This window comes from Polypterus senegalus, chromosome 10 (assembly GCF_016835505.1).
Source record: "Polypterus senegalus isolate Bchr_013 chromosome 10, ASM1683550v1, whole genome shotgun sequence".
NCBI classification, from domain to species: domain Eukaryota; kingdom Metazoa; phylum Chordata; class Cladistia; order Polypteriformes; family Polypteridae; genus Polypterus; species Polypterus senegalus.
Window position 1 is genome coordinate 127,506,580 of NC_053163.1, and position 20,827 is coordinate 127,527,406.

General features: G+C 39.5%; 1 protein-coding gene across 1 annotated transcript in view; it reads right to left on the reverse strand.

Annotated features, from left to right (window-relative positions):
• The window catches only part of nwd1 (NACHT and WD repeat domain containing 1), a 75,915-nt gene that overhangs the window by 44,478 nt on the left and 10,610 nt on the right, over nt 1-20,827 (reverse strand). The window contains exons 2-6 of the mRNA XM_039766572.1: nt 16,545-16,682; nt 12,632-12,717; nt 8,456-8,572; nt 3,448-3,802; nt 336-1,605 (exon numbers count right to left, since the gene is read on the reverse strand). Coding sequence (XP_039622506.1) covers nt 336-1,605; nt 3,448-3,802; nt 8,456-8,572; nt 12,632-12,717; nt 16,545-16,662 — 1,946 coding nt within the window. The 5' untranslated portion in view covers nt 16,663-16,682. The remainder of the gene's footprint in view (nt 1-335; nt 1,606-3,447; nt 3,803-8,455; nt 8,573-12,631; nt 12,718-16,544; nt 16,683-20,827) is intronic.

Genomic DNA, 20,827 nt, shown 5'->3' on the forward strand with positions numbered 1-20,827 from the left:
GAGAGGTTCATTGCAACTAGGCATGGTATCTGAAGCCAGGACACTGGGTCCGTGAATTAAAAGCTCTACCCACTACACCAACTGCCTCTAATAATCATTCTAATTTGAAATGGAGGTAGGACGTAAAACATTCTGTTTTCTTAAACATTAAAACATGCCTGACAAATGCAGCAATATTCACAAATACAATTTATATTGACATTCCTATATTAATTTAAACTCAGATTGCTTACATTTAAAGTAATAGCAGGAATTTTTGACTTCACCATTCTAGTAGTGTATTCCGTTCAATCCTTTGTTATATGCTTATAACTGAAGTTTGAAGAATGCCTTACCTTGAAATGACAATCGAGCTCAGAGCATGAGCTACCAGAAGCCTGCCATGTTGTTCCTCCAGCCGTTCTAATAGCTGAAGCACAGCCTCTTGAGTTGATGTTGGCACTTTCAGTTCAGACATGGGGGTGTAGGAGGCCCACTGTCTTGCAGCGTCTAGAATCAGTTTGAGCTGGAGGGGCTGGCCGCATTTATCAAAGCCTTCTAGGATGAGGTCTTTCTGTGGTGCAGTCAGACGCCGGCCAGCAGCTGCCATGTAGGCCCCCACAACTTCTTTCCCTTGATTGTGGGGCATCTGATCTACCTGGAAGAAGCTGGTGGAGTCAAGGATGGTGTCATGCAGGGTGGTAAGAATAGGATTTTCAAGGGTGGAAACCAGAATATGGACTTTAGGGGGGCATTCCTTCGGAAGCCAGTGCAACCGGTGGGCACCATTGGAAGGTGAAAGCTGGTCAAGAGAATCCAGGATTAGGACCAGGGGAATGCCATTCTTTTGGGAGACTGCAACCAGGCTGTTATGGAAGAAGCGAACCAGTTCCTCATAGTTGTTTGTGGTGTACGGTGCAGGTAACTGGAGTTCAAACACTCTACAGATTTGGAAGCAAATGCTTTTCAGTAACGAGTGAACCTCTGAGCTGCCAGGTGATGTACCCAATAACCGTAGGACAGTCACTGTGTCCTCACCCAGCACAGCATGCACCTCTTGAGAAAGTTTACACATTGTAGCTGTCTTTCCAATTCCAGAAGGCCCATGGACAATAATAGGTGGATGGATGGAAGCATTGTTTTCTTTCACTCTTGAGCAAATATTTCCTAGGAGTTGTACTCGTCCACAAAATACAGCACATTTGTTAGCACTTAGGGACATGTGGTGCACCACTTCCTGTATTAGATTTTCCCATTGTTCATCAACAGTCTTCTGTTTAATACGCTGCAGAATCTGCTGCTTCATATCAGAAATAAACTGGTTGCAGAGAAGTTCCAGGTACCTGGCATGTATCTTGTTTTGTGGGCTTATAGAGCCTTTGTTGAGCTGCACAGAGTGCACATTGAGCTTGTCGGCAAAACAACTTGTGATCTTTGTCTTCAGACTAGAGAGCAGTTCCTGGGCTTCAGTGTCCAAGTAACCACCCTCTTTAACATCTACAAACTGTGGAAAAGGGCAGTGGCCCTCCAAGTCACTTTGGTTGCTCAGCTCTCTCAAGAAAAGGACAGCATAAACTTCACTGTTCTTCACTGCCATCAGGCCATTTTCAATTTCCCACTCAGTGACTGGTAAGTACAAAGAAAGATACAAATTACTGGAAGGGTGTGTTCAATTAAAGAAAGACCTGCAGCAGGTTTCTTCTGAAATAACCTTGTTCTAAACCTTAATTAATTCTGGATCTGGAGCTATAAGACTTTATTTTGTGCAGAATTAGCCCACAGAGTGATATTCTCTCTTTTCAAATTTTACTACTTGCAATATATTACAGCAAAAAATAGCCAGCCTCAAAAGACTTGAAAGAAAAATAACTAAATTATAGACAACAAAACAGGAGGTGATTTAAGAGAACAAGCAAGTAAAATAGTAGTCAAAAGGCCATATAGAGGACAGAGCAAAGTTGGGTAAATATCAAAAGGAAAAAGTAATAAATGAGAAGCAAAAAATAAAACAAAGGTCTTGAAACACTAACTAAAAATTATTTCACACAAGAAACCAGAATTTTTATTGTTCAGTCCCCAAAACTATAATATGTGCTGTAGTGCACCACCATCTTAAATAGGCTCAGATAGGAGACATCACCTGACAGGCAAAGACATCATTACCAGCAGCAGCTGGTGAAAAACTGGGGGTGGGGGAGCAGTTTTTGGAAGGACAAACTGAAGCAGCACTTATCCATTATATAGTGCCTTTCATATATATTTATCTATCTGGTCATTACACATTCTCTTGTGGTCCTCATCATAGTGTCAATGCACATCTTGGCCTGTTCTGTACCAGACTCATAGGACAAATCATTGCTAAAATATATTATACGCTTTCCACCATGCTATCCAATCTGATGTCAGCTTTCTTATTTCTACTGTGTCCCAAAACCTCAGTCCATGACATCCACAGTCCATTTATTCTTCTCATAACTTGTCCTATAGATGTGGAAAGGAACAGGTGCACCTGCTTCCCCACATTTTATACTCAACCTGCCTCTAAATTGCCAAATCCTCTGCCAACTTGCCAACCTGCCCAGTTTCCATTTCTGCCAAGACACACGTTTTGTAACTAAAATCATTCCAAGGCACAACACTATTCTACTAACCAAGTCAAGTCAAGTTTGGGAGCATGCACTGGTACAGTGCGTTGCCGCACCCACTACACGATGAAACAACTCAGGATCCCGGTTGGCAACCCCCCAGGCAGACATGCGGTCCAGTCCCACCCTTCGGAAATGACCCTCTATCTGCCGCAGCCAGGTGTTACGTGGGCGACCCATTGGCCTGGTTTCGCCACGTCCCAAAAATGAGGATCTTACGAGCTAGATCACCCTCAGGGAAACGCACCACATGGCCATAGTGTTGTAACTGGCGCTCCCTGGCGAAGATCACAGCTGAAAACACAGTCAGTAAAGTCAAGATTTGTGAATCTTTCTTTACCAACGGATGCCCCACAGCCGCTGGACCCCATGAACTCGCCCAACACCCAGTCCATACAACCATTGAACAATGTAGGAGCAAGAACACACCCCTGACGAACCTTAGAATCAACTGGGAAAAACACAGAGGTCCTGCCTTCACTCTGCACAGCACTCACAGTACCAGTGTATAGGCCGGCCATGATATCCAACAACCTCAAGGGGATCCCGCGAACCCTCAGGATGTCCCACAGGGCAGCTCGATCAACTGAGTCAAACGCATTATGAAAATCGACAAAAGCTGCAAAGACACTCTACTAACCAAAAACACATTTTATGTCATACCCTTGCTCAACTGCCTGAAGGGGTGGAAATGCCAGCAAAAAAAGTAGCTCTGTAACTTAATTTGTTCTGATCCTATTGGAATTGATCATGTTGCAGCCTTGACCCATACATATGACATAAACTTCTGTTCAGTCTACTGGCCCTAAAGAATGTGACTAACCTGATTTGAAAAACTTGTGCTTTTGTTCAGCAGTGAAATCCCCATCAATTTCAGCCTGGGCAGCAGCAGTCCGCAGGGCCTGTGACAGCTCTGCTTCTGTCCTTCTCCAAGTTGCCACATCCTTATCACGCTGCTCCTTGCTCTCAGGTCTGATGTCATTATAGTGTGGCAAAAGGGTGGTGATTGGCTGCAGGACATAAACTGAAGGGTCAGAGTTCTCATCTTTCCAAAACCATTTGGTGAGGTTCTTTATGGAATCAGCATCACTATGCAACTTTCCCAATAGCATCTCAAATTCCTTCTCTTCAATAACCCGGGGAATGGGCCGATATCCATAGCGATTTCCAATGAGAGCCTGGATAAAAATGAGATATTGGTTATCAGCCACTAGTCATAAGAGGTCAACTTCATAAGAGTTACTCAAAAGAGAAATCACTGAGACAGTAAGGCTGATGGTTGTCCTTTGAAACCACATTTACTACATTCACCTGAGAGGATTATAGTATAGTCTCATTAGGTTGGCAGTTAACTACTGCCAGGGAGCTAATTGATTAACTAGAGAGGTTGACTCCTGGGTAGGATTCCCATAAGTGTGGGAAGGGACCATACACATGCATGCACTCTTAAGACATACACACACTTAATACTCACAAAGCGAAATGCACACACACACAGAAAAGATGCACTCAGACAGGGTAATGCAATCATCATCTCCACTCACACAAACACATACCTAGTCGTAAGCATGTGAAAATGCACAAATGTACATCTGCACAACATCTACAAATTCAGTGGAAGGAGAAACACTAAAAGAGTTCATCTAATCCTGACTGCTATGTATCTATGCATTTGAGGAACTTGTACCCTACATTTTCTGGAGCATGCGGACTTAAATGTATGAGAGGGATATGTTATCCTCCCAGTAGACTGTTCTTGTAAGTTCTCTAACTTGCTCTAATTCAGCATCAAGTTTGATTTTCTAGCATTGCAGAACCTTGTTCTCCAAAACTCAGAGACTTATCATATAAGTGTCCAGGAGCATGAATTCATGCTGCTCAGAAACATGTTAACGTTTCAGGATACATAAGAACATAAGAATATATGAAATATGACAAACGAGAGGAGACTGTTCACTCTTATTTATCAAATAGAACTCAATGTGTAAGTAACGACAATACAATCTCTGAATTTTCTGAAGTAAAGTTTGGTGTACCCCAGAAATCAGCCTTTAGTTCCATTCTTGTTTCTATCTATATGCTTCCCCTTTGTGACATCATTTATAAATATAGTGGTCATTTTCACTGTAATGCTGATGATATGCAGCTATACAGCCTGTAAAGCCAAATGACCTTTCCCAACTCCTAAATCTAGAGGCATATCTGTTAGATATTAAAAAATGGATGAATATGAACTTTCTGCTTTTAAATGCTGATAAAATAGAATTATTGATTTTTAGACCATCTGAATAAAGACAATTGTGTGAAAGTTTGAGTGTTAACATTGAAGGCTGTTTTGTTTATGAAAGTTCACCCATCAAAAATCTTGGAGGATCTTTGATACTTGTCTCACATTCTAGTCTCATATGCAGGTTATTATACCAAGATAAAATTTTTTTATCTTAGTAATATTGCAAGAATCCGATCTACTTTATATTTGTGTGATGCTATAACATTAATATGGATTAAATATGGATTTATTTCTTCTAGACTCAATAATTGTAATGTTCAGAATGTTTCAGATAGAAAACAAAAAAAGATAATTCAGCACATAACATCCATTCTAGCTTGTCTTCACTGGTTACCAGTACAAGCAAAAGCTGATTTTAAAGTTCTTTTAATATATAAGGCCTTGCACTACCTTACTTAGCTGAGCTAGTTATACCATACACTCCGATATGTCCTCTTAGCTTTCTTAATGCTGGTCTTTTAGTCATTCCTTCAGTTAAGAACATACCAGCTGGTCACAGAGCATTTGCCTACTGTGCACTGTACATTTGGAATGGCCTCTCATTGTAAGTAAGAGAAGCACACTCAGATGATATTTTTAAATATAGTCAGGTCTATCATCTTTGAAAAAATCCTTAAATGCTTAAACTATTATTATTATTATTATTGTTGTTGTTGTTGTTGTTCTGAGGTGTGCTGCCCTGCACAGGGTTTGTTTCCTGCCTTGTGCCCTGTGTTGGCTGGAATTGGCTCCAGCAGACCCCCGTGACCCTGTAGTTAGGATATAGTGGGTTGGATAATGGATGGATTATTATTATTATTATTATTATTATTATTATTATTATTATTATTATTATTATTATTATACAGTATTTCAGTTCTTTGGATCTCATCGCCTTTTAGCTGGTATGAAAACTATACCCACTTAAGAGACCTCTTGGGAGAGAACATAGGTGAAAGTCTTGGGTAGGGGTAAATTCCACATTTTAGGTCTAGTCAGGGTTAGGGTGCCTAGTTGGAGTCATCTCAAAGGAAGATATCTGGTATTAATTACTGCTAAGTGTGACAAAGACTCTGCTGACAAAGGATGCCATGTATATCGTCGTTTGCTTTTGTAGAAGAGAGATGTTGATGTTGGATGAGATCTTTTCAGTATATCGCTTGATGGATTTAGTGATAACCCCAGTAGGACCTATGATGATAAGGACTACTTCTGCATCTGTTTTCCAAAGTCTTTTAATCTCATTTCAGAGCAGATGGTGGTGCTCTAATTTATGCTGTTCTTTTGGGCCAATGTTATAGTCTGGTGGTACCAAGATATCCATTCAAAAAGTTTTATTGGTGGATAGATTTGTATAAATGACTGGTTGGTTAGCATTGACCATGACATCTGTTTGAACAGAGAATCTTAGATGTACTATTTTCCAGGATATTATGCTCCTCCAAACTCCATCTACCCCATTGCATTGGCACTTGAAAATTGTTATCCTTAGCTAGAGTCCAGTGGATATATTTTGTCAAATTGTTGTGATGCCGTAGATAGGACGTATTGGCCAGTGTTTCACTAGCACTGACAATGTGATGGATGGTCTTGTCTCGTTTTTTTACACAGGTGACACAAACTAAGTTCTTCTGGTTGTTTGAGGGTTTGTCTTATGTAGTATTTAGTTTTCACTTCACTTTAATTTCACTTCCTGATCTTGGACAACTAAAATACTGGCTTCAAGTGACAGCGTGATGGCTTGATGTTTCATTCTTCTTCTTCTTCTTCTTCTTCTTCTTCTTCTTCTTCTTCTTCTTCTTATTATTATTATTATTATTATTATTATTATTATTATTATCATTGTTGTTGTTGTTGTTGTTCCTTATTGACATACCTTAACTCTTAATGTTTTAATGCCATCTTTTTTTCCTTCAACACTAATGTTTTTTTATTTTAATTTCTGCTTTTATTTTGCTACTTTATATCTTCTCACATTTTTCTTTTACTTTATACAATGTATTGGGACTATGCTATATGGTGATTCTGTACTTTAAATAAAGTTTATTGATTGATTGAGTCCATCAAGCTCATTTGTTTAGCTGATAACTAAGCTGCCCCAATATCACCCAGATTCTTCTTAAACTTTGTCAAGGTTTCTGCTTTAACTACATGTCTCTGTAGTTTGTTCCAGAGTCCCACAAATCTTTGCATAAAAAAGTGCTTCTTTGCTTCAGTTGTAAATGGATCCTATAGTCATAAGCCTCAAAGAATGATCTTTCAGAGTGCTCTGTCCTCCTGCTCATGTGTACCTCCATGTCTATTGTTCTGGGTTTTGCAGGAACAAACATTTACTGTACATGAGTGATGGATGTAAAAATAATTTTGGATTCTATTCCCATGCGGATCATGGACTAATCTTATACTGCAGACAAGCGCTATTAGATTAAGATCCTGGTGGGCCGCAGTGGCTGTTGGATTTCATTCCAGCCACTTTCCTAATTAGTAATCTGTTACTAATGAAACAGAGTTCTTTTACTATAACTGACTTGCCTTTTAAGACTCAGACCCCTTAACTATTTTTTTTAACCAGCAGCAAAACAATAATGAGTTCAGTTTATTTGTAAAGTACATTGACCAAGGTACTGTTAATTAAAATAAATAAGCTAAAAAGAACAACATTCTAGGTTAAAATTGGGAGAGAAGTATTGAGCCATGTAATTGATGCATACATTTTTACAACTTTTAAGAAGAATCTGGATGAGATATTTGGGGCAACTTAGCTAAATAAACAAACCTGATGGACTGAACATTCTCTTCTCGTTTTTTTAGACCTGCCATGTTGTAATGTTCTTTTATGATTCTGGTAGGTTCTCAGGAGTATATATACTGTATGTGTGAGGTTTACAGATGGAAGAACTTACTGCACAGGATGCTGCAATAATGCAGCTGAGAGCCAGATGTTGGAAGTTCTCTGTCATGTTCTCAATCGGTTATAAGTTGTCAGAAGGAGATACTAATGCAGCTCAGATACTGATCCTGTAAGTTTTCAGGAACTTTTATTTATGTTGTTCAGAAACTTATCAGCCAACTTTCTTAAGAGTGCTATACAGTACTGGTGAACTGGGGGATGACCTTGTTGGTTCTTAGTCCTGAGCTCAGGCAGCTCTGGTGTTGCATGTTTTTTACATAACTTATCAGGATTCTTTTTCTGTGAAGACAAGAAACTGATCACATACTCCAGCTTTACAGCACCATGTGCTCATAATGTTCAGCTACAATTATTTTGCTGTGCACCAGTGAGACTAGACACTTCCTCTTGGGAGCTCATCCTTGCATAGTTTAGACACGTTGTTCTTGTCTCAGAAGTCAATAGCCACACTTACTGTATTTGCAGGGATGATTATGCTAGATCTGTATTATATCAGATATTCAATCTGAGAATTTTAAGGAGAGGTATTATGTACATGCAGAGTCTTACAAAATATAGACTTAACTCTGTTTTTTTACACAATTTACCACCCACCTCCTACCCACTAACCCCAGGGAATAGAAATGTTGTGTCCTTTTTGGTATATCTTACCGTGAAGGTGGGCCCCACAGATAGCTTCTGGCAGGATTTGATTTCCCTTAGGCACAGCTCTGTGGTTTTGTGGTCCACAATGATAGCATCACGAACTCCCCATCTCATGTCTACGACCTGAAAATGGACAGAAGTATCACATGCACTCACATACAACAAATTCCTTTTACAATCTGCTGTCTACATGATTAATATCACAGGCTGCACAAAATCAATGCCAGTTGCTGTTTCATGATAAATTCTTATTTTAAAAAAAAATGCTAACTCAGCAGCATTATAGTCTACAATGGATTTGTTCTGCTCAAGACCACAAAGCGCTACAGAGGCTGGTGATGTCAGTTCAGTTTACCATTGGCAGAATATTATTAAAGTCATTCCTTCACCTTTAAATATCACCAACCCACCATCTTTGGATTTTGGGAGGCCAAGAAATTCAGTGGTTACATTAATTACTTTTTTGACAAGATTTTAACATTAAAAAATAAGTATGTTCTATTGCCACTGTGCCATTTTGTTTGTGATATGGGTGCCACCTGTTATGTTTTAGCCAGTGTGTGTGTTCAATGTTCAAAACTTTTCTTTATTTTCTTTGTTTATTGTAAAGTGCCATTTTTCTGATGTTTATTCTATTCATGTAATATTTTTGTTACTATTAATTTGTTCATTCATTTATTATATGCTCTCCCTTTGTTCCTTGTGTTTTGTGGGTGAAAACCCCAATAGATGGGGTCACCATGACATCATGGCTGAAGGACCACCCTCAGCCTATAAAATATGAGGCTCAGTAGTGCACACTTCAGCAGTTCATTAACGTCTGGAAAAAGTGCATATTGTGAGTATTAATTTTCTGGAAAGTTTACTTCTGTTTTTGTTTTTTAATACTGGATTTAATTTTAGGTCTTGTTCGCTATAGATATCCTTTTTAGGAAAATCCGATTTTTTGCCTCTTTGTGTGTGTGTGTTTTTCTCATTTTTATTCTCCTTTGTTTATTATAAACATTTTTCTTTATAAAGAACCCGGCAATCAAGTTACATTTTTTTGTTTGCCTTTTTTAAGGTTCTCCTCCCTTGAAGGACATTTTAGACATTTAAGAAATTTTTGAATTTCTAGACCCTGTTCCCCATTTTTGGATTCAAAAGCCTACCAGTAAAGTTTGGGGTCAGGCTGCCTGGTGTGATGCTATGATTTGTAACCTGTTAATACTTGTATGTATTTATTTCAGTCTTTCTGTGTGATTTGACACTCACTTTGGGGTGTTTTGGTGTCATATAATTCAACTCTGACCTTGCTTTCATTTATCTGTTTACTTTATTAGTTGTATAATTTTTTGAGTCTTTTGGCTTCCATTTTGTATTTTACGCAGGCAGCCATGTTAGACACCCATTATCAGGACAGTGTCCCACATTGTCAGGGTCATGAGAGACCCTCAGGTAATCTAGACAATGGGTTTTAAATGTTGGCTGAAAGCTTGCTTCCCCATTTGAGTTGTATATCCAAAACACTCTTGCTACAAAACTTTGATTGGTTCTAAACTTCTTGCAAATTTTTGACTTTAAATTTTGACTTGTCTTTTGATCTTCTGGTTTTGACCTCTTCCTGTCCCTTTCCCATCTCCTAGTTCTCTCTAAAAATAGATCAGGTAAGACCTGTTTTTGGGCAGACTAGGATAGGTCCTGGCCTGGTTTTTGGCTTATTTTAGATACTTCATAATCTTTCACCATTTTGAGTGCACTGAATCATAACACTACAATTCTGTGTATTTTGTTTGGCCTGCTTACCAAATGGTTGTTTGGCAGATGACTGGGTGTGTGAGAAGTGTGACATTAAAAACATGATTGTCAAAGTCATGCCCTTCTTGGTCACCCACGTTTGTTGATATTTTCAAAGAAAAGCTCTTAATATTGATGTGTTATTATCTTTCAAGCTTACTGGTTGTGCTATCAAATAGAATTCCTGTTTCACGTCATTGGCTCTGTTAAAACATTACGTTTTTTGACTTTCTAGTAATGATCTTGGCTAGTTTTTTATTTTCAATCTACCTCTTAGTTCTAATTAAAAAAATCTTATTGCTGTTGCCCTGTGCAGTTAGTACATAGGATGCATGCCACCTTAGAAAAGCAAACAGTATTATTAAAGACCTCAGTCACCGTGCAATGTCATTTTTCTCTGCTTCCTCTGTTCAAAACTACTAGCAGTCATCCCAATAGGTCCATGAATGTTTTTTTTTCTTTGGTCATAAGGCTACTCCACAGCCGCTGGTACTGAGAATTTCACAAGTAGACATGATATGTGTTTCCTATATAGCCACTCATAATAATAATGGGTAGGGCCTCATTTTGCTCTCAAAACAGCCTCAGTTCTTAAGGCATGAATTTCACAAGATGATGGAAAAATTCCTTTGAGATTCAACCATAATGACATGATTGCAAATTCTGTAAATCGGTCAGCTGCATATTCATGCTACAAAACCTCCTCTCTACCACACATGTTCTGTTGGATTCTTATCTAGTGACTGGGAAGGCCAATGATCAACACTGAACTCATTGTCATGTTCACGACACCAGTTTGACATGACTTTTGCTTTGTGATATGGTACATTATAATGATGAAAGTAGACATTAGAAGATGAGTAAATTGTAGACTTCAAAGGATGCACATGGTCAGCAACAATACTGAAACAGGCTGATTGATCTGTGTTAACAGGACCAAAGTGTGCCAAAGAAAATAATCCCCACACAAGAACACCTCCGCCACCAGCCTGGGCTGTTGACACAAGGCAGGTTGGATGCATGGATTTATGCTGTTGGTGCCAGGTTCTTACTCTATCATTTGTGTGTTTCACCAGAAAATGAGATTCTTCCAACTCAGCTATATTTTTCCAGTCTTCAACTATCCAGTGTTGGTGAGCCTGTGCCCACTGCAGTTTCATATTTCTGAACTTGGCTAACTGGATTTAGAACCTGATGTGATCTTATGCTGTTGTAACCCAACCGCCTCAAGGGTCAACATGTTATGCATTCTAAGATTTTTTTCTGTTCACCACAGTTGTACCGAGTGGTTATCTAAGTTACCATACTGTTTCTGTCAACTTGAACCAGTCTGGCCATGCCCTCTGACCTCTCTCATCAACAAAAACTAGTCCTCACTGAATGTTTTTTGTTTCTGGCACCATTCTGAATAAACTCTAGAGATTGTTGTGCATGAAACTCCCAGGAGATCAGCAGTTTCAGAAATCGTCAAACCAGATCATCTGGCATCAACAATCATGCCATGGTCGAAATTACTGAGATCACATTTTTTCACCATTCTGGTGTTTAATGTGAACATTAACTGCAGTTCCTGGCCTGTATCTGCTGGATATTATGCATTGCAGTGCTGCCACAAGATTGGCTGATTGGATTATTGCATGGATACGCAGGTGTGCAGGTATTCCTAATAGTTTGCTCATTGAATGTATATATCTGTAGCATATTCTTTTGTATTTCTTGACAGTTGTTTGTATTTCGCTAGAGTCTCTGGTATATGGAAGACATGCTACTAGAAGTCTCTTTGTACCGAGTAACGGACAGTCAGGATTCTTACCCGGACTTAGCCGAAGGAGCATGGACAGAGCAATACCTCCCCTGGGTACCTCCTGGCTTGCTACAGTGCCACGGAGCAGGGATGCTCAACCCTGATGGGGTCTGTAGCCACTGCCCGGGGGCATATGGAGAATAGCTGAGCCCACCCAGAAGAAGATCATGGAACACCTGGAGCACTTCCGGGTGCTCTATTTAAGGGGCCGGCTGCCACAACTTGGGGAGCCAGAGTCAGGAGGAGGATGATGAAGCTTGCAAGGAGGAGTGGAGGCGAAGAAGAGAAAAGAGAGACAGAGAGAGACAGAGTGAGAGAAAAGGACACTGTGTTTGGTGCTTGGTGCTATACTGTACTGTCCCACTGTGGGGAACAAGTCAAAAGCATTTCCCAAAGTTGAATAAAGGTGTGTTGTGTGTGGGACTTGGGCTCAGTGTCTGTTGTGTCCTGGGTTTGGGGAGCTGTATGCCCCCTAGTGTCCACAACTGTTTACACGTGAAAATAAACTATACGTGACAATTTGACCTTGATGATTTCAAAGTTCTTACAACAAATAGCAATGTGGTCCACTTCTGAACACTTGACTACTGAGAGATACATACCTCAAAAACGAGTCCCAGGGAATGACAGAAGGCTTGAAGCTCAGGGTAGGCCTTGTCCAGCAGGGTATCCCTTTCCGTGCACATATCTGAAACACAGACAGATAAGAAGGCATAATGAATATGTCATTGAAATCATTTCCACTTTTAAATGAGATTTCCTTATAGTTTAACCATTTCAGATCTCAAAAGTGTGCAGTTATTTATTTAAGTTGACTGATCCTACTGTAATTCAGGTGTTTTGCAATCTGGCTCTCAGTAGGATGCAGTTGTACCATATTATAGTCTAACTATATCAGAATCCAATAAACTGTAACTGTTATTGATGTAGTATTTTATTTTTATCTGGTATAAAAGTCATAAATATATTTAGGATTAAAAAAGGAACACAACACATACATTGTTGGACTGAACTTTCAACCTTCATTGCAGGAATAACAATAATCAAATGAGAATGATAGGAAAGTAAAACAATTGGAAAGCAAGAACGACTGTGACTGTTCACCACATCTGACGACGTCTTGTATCCTCCAATACTTGACACCTTAGGTTCATTTCTGCAGTTGTCAGATGTTAAGTCTTTTCCTGCAGAAGGGTCTGATGAAGGTGATGGCCATTGCTTGGCAGAGGGTCACATCTCTGGCAGTTGCAATCCAGGGTATCCCAAAAGAGCCCTGTGGGGTTAAGGTCAGAAGAGAAGGCAGGCCAAGGCAATGCCTGCATTCATTCCACAAGACAAGTGGGATCATATCAGGAGTGTGTGGGCTGGAATGATGCTGCTGGTCAGATGTGTAAGAGATGTGAGCAGAGGGCCTTTCCCTGGACACAGTGGAGCCTGTCTGTCACTGCCCTGTCACTCATGTGGACAGAAGAAATGGCAGATCTGTAATGACTACTTAGTTGGACCAGTTAAATCTGTTTGTCCATATTTGGCATGGTCACTCAAGGTCAACCAGATTTTGGACAGTCATGTATCCTGCTGGTCAGTTGAAACATTGCCTATAATCTGGAGATAGTGTGGCATCTTAATTCATAGACTTCTGGTAACACTGGAATTCCTGCAGCCTGCCAATGTCCCACCAGCTTCCTTATACATTCAAAGTATAACAAGTATTTTGTCTTTCAATAACCAAAACTTTGAACTACATCTGGAAAAAAAGTGCAGCTAATGAGCTTTTGTCTGTTTGGTAGCTGCAATGCATCATAGTGCAAGCTGTATTGTTGTTGAGTGTGCTAAAAGAAATGTACAGTTTTTTGTAAAATTACACAAGCTATATGATTATAGCTTTCTCATTCCAAAAGGTTGTTTTACTTCATCAGGATATACAGTATATACTATATACTGTATATATTGTAGGTGTTTTCTGATGTAGATATATATATATATATATATAAACAGCCAAAAATGCCTACAGAGGTCATGTAAGCATTAGAAATGGACCAAGAAACAACGGGAGAGGGTAGCCTGGTCTGATCATGTGTTCTTTTAGATCACGTGGATAGTGCATGTGCATCATTTACCTGGAAAAGGGATGGCAGCAGGATACATGATGGGAAGAATATAAGCCAATGGAGGCAGTGTGATATTTTGGGTGCAGTGTGATATTTTAATCCTTGGGTCCTGACAAATATGTGGATGTTATTTTGACACATACCACCTACATAAAGATGTTGTAGACCACAAACACCCTTTCATGGCAACGGCATTCCCTGATAGCAGTGGCCTGTTACAGCTGGATAATGCGTCCTGCCACGTTACAAAATTTGTTCAGGAATGCTATAAGGAATATAACAAAGAATTTAAGGTGTTGACTTGGCCTCCAAATTATCAAGATCTCAATCAAATTCAGCATCTGTGGGGTGTGCTGGAAAAACAAGTCAGATCCTTTGAGGACCCACCTAGCAACTTACAGGACTTAAAGTACGTTTTGGTGCCAAATAACACAGAACACCTTCGGAGGTCTTGTGGAGAACATGCATCAAAAGGTCAGAGCTATTTTGGTGGCAAAGAGGGACCTACACAACATTAGGTAGATGGTTTTAATTTAGTAGGTAATATCTGAACCAAAGAACCTCTACACTCAGTAACTATTCTGGGAATTGATGTGGATGTGGTGCACTCCTACAAGCTGTTGGGGATCCACATCATTGACAAGTTGGACTGGTGCTGCAACACAACTATTAAGAAAGGGCAGGTTCTTTTTTCTTAGCAGACTATGTTCCTTTAATGTGGGTAGTGACATCCTTCATGTCTTCTGCAACTCTGTGATAGCCAGTGTGATGTGTTTACACTGTGTTGTGCTGGTCTGGTAACATCACTTCAAGAGAGGTCACCAAATCAACAAACTAATTAAAAGGGTAGGCTCAGTTATGGGATGCACTCTGTACTCCCTGAAGTTGGTAGAGAAGGAGAGAATGAAAACAAAACTGAGGGTCATTATGAACAATCCTGCACATCCTCTGACACACTAACCAGACTTTCAGCTAATTAATTATTCAGCAGAAATGTGTCATGAAACGCTAATGGGAGTCCTTTATGCCAGCATCAAAACATTTGCATAATGCCTCACTGTGATTATGACAGCCAATTCAGAAGTTTGTGTATGTGGTGTATGTTCAAGCCATAGTGTGTGTGTGTGTATATATATATATTTATTTATTTAATTAATTTGTTTTTGCATTTAAAGACCTTCTCCCATGGGGACAAATAAAGTTCTAACGTATAACGTTATAAAGAGTGATCTAGTCGAAACATGAGAGCTCATGACCTGATGTGTATACCATACTTATAAACTGTACTTTAGAATTTGCATTCTCTTCATCCTTTGATGTCTTCCCTAGTAATCAGTTTTAATTGTGCTGATCATTTGTGTCTATCTCTCAGTGACTATAAAGTTATAGGAATAATAATACACTGATCTAGTAATAATAATAAATAGAAAATCTATTATTATTATGCTTATTATTATTACTACTATCATCTAGAAATATTGCAACACTCTGATGTTTATGCTGTAGTATACTTTAGTTACAGTGTTTTTGGTGTCTTTTATGAAATTAAGATTTAATTCTGTTGAGATTCTGAATCTTACAATCTAAAGAGACAATAGTCACTATTGACATGCTGTAGAAACTATATTGTCAGAATATGTCAGTCCAGTCATAAACTATGCTTTTGTAGTAGTGTCTATTAACCATTTAGTGTCTTCTTAGAGTCATGCATTTGTGACTCTGATGAATCTACTGTCATTATTGACTTACTCTATGGATGGACAGATCTGGCAGAACATTAAGAGCTTATATTTATAAACTGTACTTTTCAAGTCATATTCTGTTCTCTCACTCTGCATTTTTTCTATCAATCAGTTTTAGTTCTTATAATATTCTCTACTTACCACTGTGATGCTCTATAGTTAGTCTTGACACATAGACAGATCTAGTGAGAGCATTCAAGTGTGCTGTCATACATTGTACTGTCATAGTACTACTCTGTTAGCCATTTGAACTCTTCATTGTTTAGTTTTAACTGTCATGATATACTCTATCTGTCTTTCTGATAATTATGTAATCATTGCTGAAATATGGACTGGCTGGCTGAGATCTCACAGAAATGGAGCAATCTGACAAAATCAGACTTAAGGATCTATGCAAGCAAACCAGATTGTGAATGGGTAACATGAGATCTTAAAGTACTGGAAGTTGCATCACCTGCAACCTGGTTTTGCCAATATTATGAAAACCGATACCAACTTATAGCAATATTAGACTATAATAACGGTTAATAATCTAGTCATATTCCATTAACAAACATTGCGACTTCCTAGAACTTTCTGTTGATGTCATTGGCACTCAGAAACCTCAAAGCACTGCCTTTGGAAATCTGATCTTGTTACATTCCACACATATTTTGAGTCACCTGTGAAAGTGGAGCTGATGAACACCCTCACGATGTTGGACTTTTCTGGCATAACATCCGTCACCCTGCCCTTGAGGATGTCATCAAACCGTCTGTCTCCTGCTGATGTATCATCCATCTTGTAAAATGAGATTACTACTGTAAGAAATACAAGAAGCCCACATTAATATTTAAAAGGTGAAGTTCAATGACTGCTTTATAAACAGCGCCTTTAATTCTGGAGCAAGGCTTTGTAAAGCAACATCTCTCTTTCTGGAACAAGAGTTATTCAACAATACTTCCCAACTACAATTTGTAATGGGAAGCAACACTGGATTGATGTTTTGGCTGAGGTGGATGGTGTTGGCTTTTCCCAGACAGGACTATACAATAGATAGACATGGGGAGACAGCTTTCAAGGACTGTATGCTTCCCTAATACACTAGATGGCAGTATCTCTGGACCAGAGCACCCATACACACACCCGCAGGGCATACCAGGACCTGTAGTCCCATTGGACTTCATTCTGTGTATGCCACCTAGTGTACTGCGGGAACTGTACAATCCTGGAAGGATGTCTCTTTTTTCCATGCATTGTATTGTCCTGCCTGAGAAAAGAAATACCATCCATCCCCGCCGAGACATCAATAGAGTGTCGCCTCTCATTACAAACGGTTGGAAAAAAATCAAACTAATTTCCTGCATACCCAGGTTCGCATCCCGGATCCTCCCTGTGTAGAGTTTGCATGTTCTCCCCGTGTCTGCATGGGTTTCCTCCCACAGTCCAAAGACATGCAGGTTAGGTGGATTTGCGATTCTAAATTGTACCTAGTGTGTGCTTGGTGTGTGTGTGTGCACGTCCGGCCCAGGGTTTGTTTCCTGCCTTGCACCCTGTGTTGGCTGGGATTGGCTCCAGCAGACCCCTGTGACCCTGTAGCTAGGATATAGCAGGTTGGATAATGGATGGATGGATAATTTCCTGCATTCTTAGAAGTCTGTGCTTGTTCATCAAAGACATCAATATTCTAAATTCTCAAAAGAATATTTTTCACTATCGGGAATTAAAGTGTGAACTGAGAGGTTTGTGTAAGATATTTCTCTGGGGTGTGATGGCTAGTGATCTTGCATGTTCTCTGTAGTCTGCACTCATGCACAATATCCACTGCAAGCTTTAGTAAGCAGGCAGTCAAGCTTCACACAGGCTGATCATATAATCAGTGAGGCTGTCTTACAAATGCACATTGACAACTGATTTTACATGCTCTGCAGACACTAATATCCGTTACTGCCTCTAGAATGACTGTGTATCTCACACAAAATGATGCAAGTACATCTCACTTTGTTCCCAGGAACCTGTTACTCTGGTCATTACAGATAGACCAGTAAATCACTCAAAAGCACAATTTCAGTTCCAAACATCTTGCCTGTTTAAAAAAGAATCTTGTCTCCTTTTGGAAAGTGGTAATTAACGGTCTTGTAGACTGACCTTCTGATTTGCTAAACCAGCTCAGTGACTACAAAGATAGACATGGGGAGACATGTTATATGAATTTTCACAAACTCCATTACAATCCAGTTCAAAGCTGGGGGACTTCATTGCTAAACACCCTATAATCTGTTGCTATGACAACATAAAAACTAATATTTGACAAGCCTGTAACTGCTCTCATATTAGGCACTCAAAAGACAGTATCCAGGAAAAAAGGTCAGGCTTTCAGTGGCCTGCAAAAATGAGAACAGGACACTGGCTACAAATATAAACTCACTGAAGCCAGTACAGAGAGAATGATCATGAAAGATTCCATTAACCTGTAACCTTGTAGCTTGGTGAACATTCTTTGGAAGCCTCATACTCTCATACACAAAATGCTTAGAGAGTTATTTGAAATCCTGAACACCTATAATTTGCAAAGTAATCTTAAACTCTCGCAGAGGTTTTTATCTCTGTAGCTTGGAGACTGATCTTTACAGCTTTCAGAGACCTGGAACTCTGAAATCTCATAAATGTTTTAAGTCTGCAGTTTAAGAGCTGTTTATAGGTTAATACTCTTTTCACTTTAGAATTAAGACTGACCTTATTCAGGGTCCTGCAATTGTGCAGTTTGGAGGGCAACTTCAGAACTTCTTAGATGTCATTAACACTAGTTTTATGAATAATCTTTGACACTTGTAACTTTTTCCTGTACCATGGAAAGTGACCATTCGGCCATGCTCCGCAACTATTAAACTTAACGAGTACCTACCCTCAAAATCTACCAGGATGTCTTTTACTCTGCAACCATTGAACTCCTTTAAAATTTTGCACCTTTTCACTGTAATGGAGACTAACTTTGATTATCTGTTGAGGTCTTTAATTATGTAACTTAATATAGTGGTCTCAAAATGACTCTAGTTTGTCAGCTTCCAGGGGCATCACAGCTCTCTGATGTGTGGATCCTTTGAGTGCATCTTGTAGAATGACCAATCCCTCAGATGCAGGCAACTTTGCAAAAGAAAAGTGACCTGGAAAGCCACTGAAGCCAGAAACCTTCCAGCTTAACAACTGAGCTGAAAGGTCCCTCACAGTTTGATCAGTACATTCAAAACCATTCAGGACATGGCCTCACCCAAGTGGTAAACATGCCAACAGATAGTGTGCCAATACCTTTTTCAAGCTTCTCCTTATGATCTGTTGATGGCAACAAAAAACCTGTTTTGTCAGTGGTAAGCTAGCAGGACCCATTCATATTGATGAAAGAGATGGAAGCTAAGACTGTATATATGGCATCATTTCATTCACCTGATACATGTGTAGCTAACCTCGTTTTCCTTTACTCAACACAACGACAAATAAACTTCATTAATACCTTTCAATACCACCTGGCACATGCACTCCTATATTTGATATAGCACCTTCCATGGTTCTTTACTATTATTCCATTCATTTTTAGAAACCCACTGGATGTAGAGTAAGCAGCAAGCAAGAGAAGGGCATTGGCTGCCACTCCATTCCAAGTCAAACACTCAAGAGCTTCCCGTACTTTATATGTTATTGCAACGTAGGCCAATCTGCCTGACTGACTTTCTCTGAAGTTTAAGAGAAATGTGAAACTTATGAGAAGCACGTCCAGGTCAGCACTAGGCATAAACAAAATCTGTATACCAAAAACACACATTTTGACCCATAAGCCAGGTGTTACAAATTCTAAACATCACACAGCACAGTACAGTATATACACCAAAAACACATAAAAGCATTATAGTTCTACTGTATATATGTATAATGTATAAAGATAATTGTGACCTTTAAATGCATGCATTTATATATGTACATAAAGTATAATGAACACGAACATACTGGTACAATAAACGCTGACACCAGCCTCCCCTTAAAGAGTCAGAAGTACCCGTTCTCACCACTCTTCACTGGGCCACCAGTCGCTGCCCTGCGTAAGTCTGCACTGTAGCTCGAGGATCACAATGCTGTGTTTAAGTGTCACTGTCATCTGGGACGGTTGCTCTCCAAGACAACCTGTGTTTACCTGTGGTAAAGGCTAGGAAGCACCCGGAGGCGTCCCAAATGAGTCTCAGCTTTCAGCCCTAATCACCAAACAACAGTGCCTATAGGGTATAGCAAAGAGACTGAAAGTGGAGCTGCACCTCATTGTGCAACAAGGGATGGTTCACGCCTTGCACTTTACCGACCTACTCCTCCCATGCACGCATGCAGGCATGCAACATACAATTTACCAAAAGACAACTGACAGCTTAGTTAATTGTGCTCATTTGCTTTATTTTCGGCTGCATGATCAAATTTTGTCATTTCTGTTTGACCAATTCTCATTTACTTTATATAGTCCCTACCAGACAAAACAACTATGCAGTATAACATAATATACCACATGTTGTCATGAATTCAGCTAGAGTTGAGGCAGGTTATGCGGCTTGTCCAGTGTCACAATATTAGCGAAGTGTAGTATTTCAACCTGCAATCTTGTTGCTAATCTTCTAGAATTTAGTCTCTAGGCCACGATGCTTGTCGCCAATTGTTTTCTTCAACGACTTGTCTGGGTAGTCCGTTTCAGACTCTCTCCCTCTGCAGTGTGAGGAATTGTTTCCATAGAGAGTTACAAACCTGCACACGCCCACACGTGGGACAAGTACAACCAAAGCGACACTCTATTGTACATTTTCACAAAAACATGAATACACACTGTACGCTTGGGCATTTGAACAAAAAGTATTGACACCTTCACACCACAGTCATGCATTTACATGAATATGGACATGCTTGAATATAATGTGAGACCATCTGTCAGAAGATT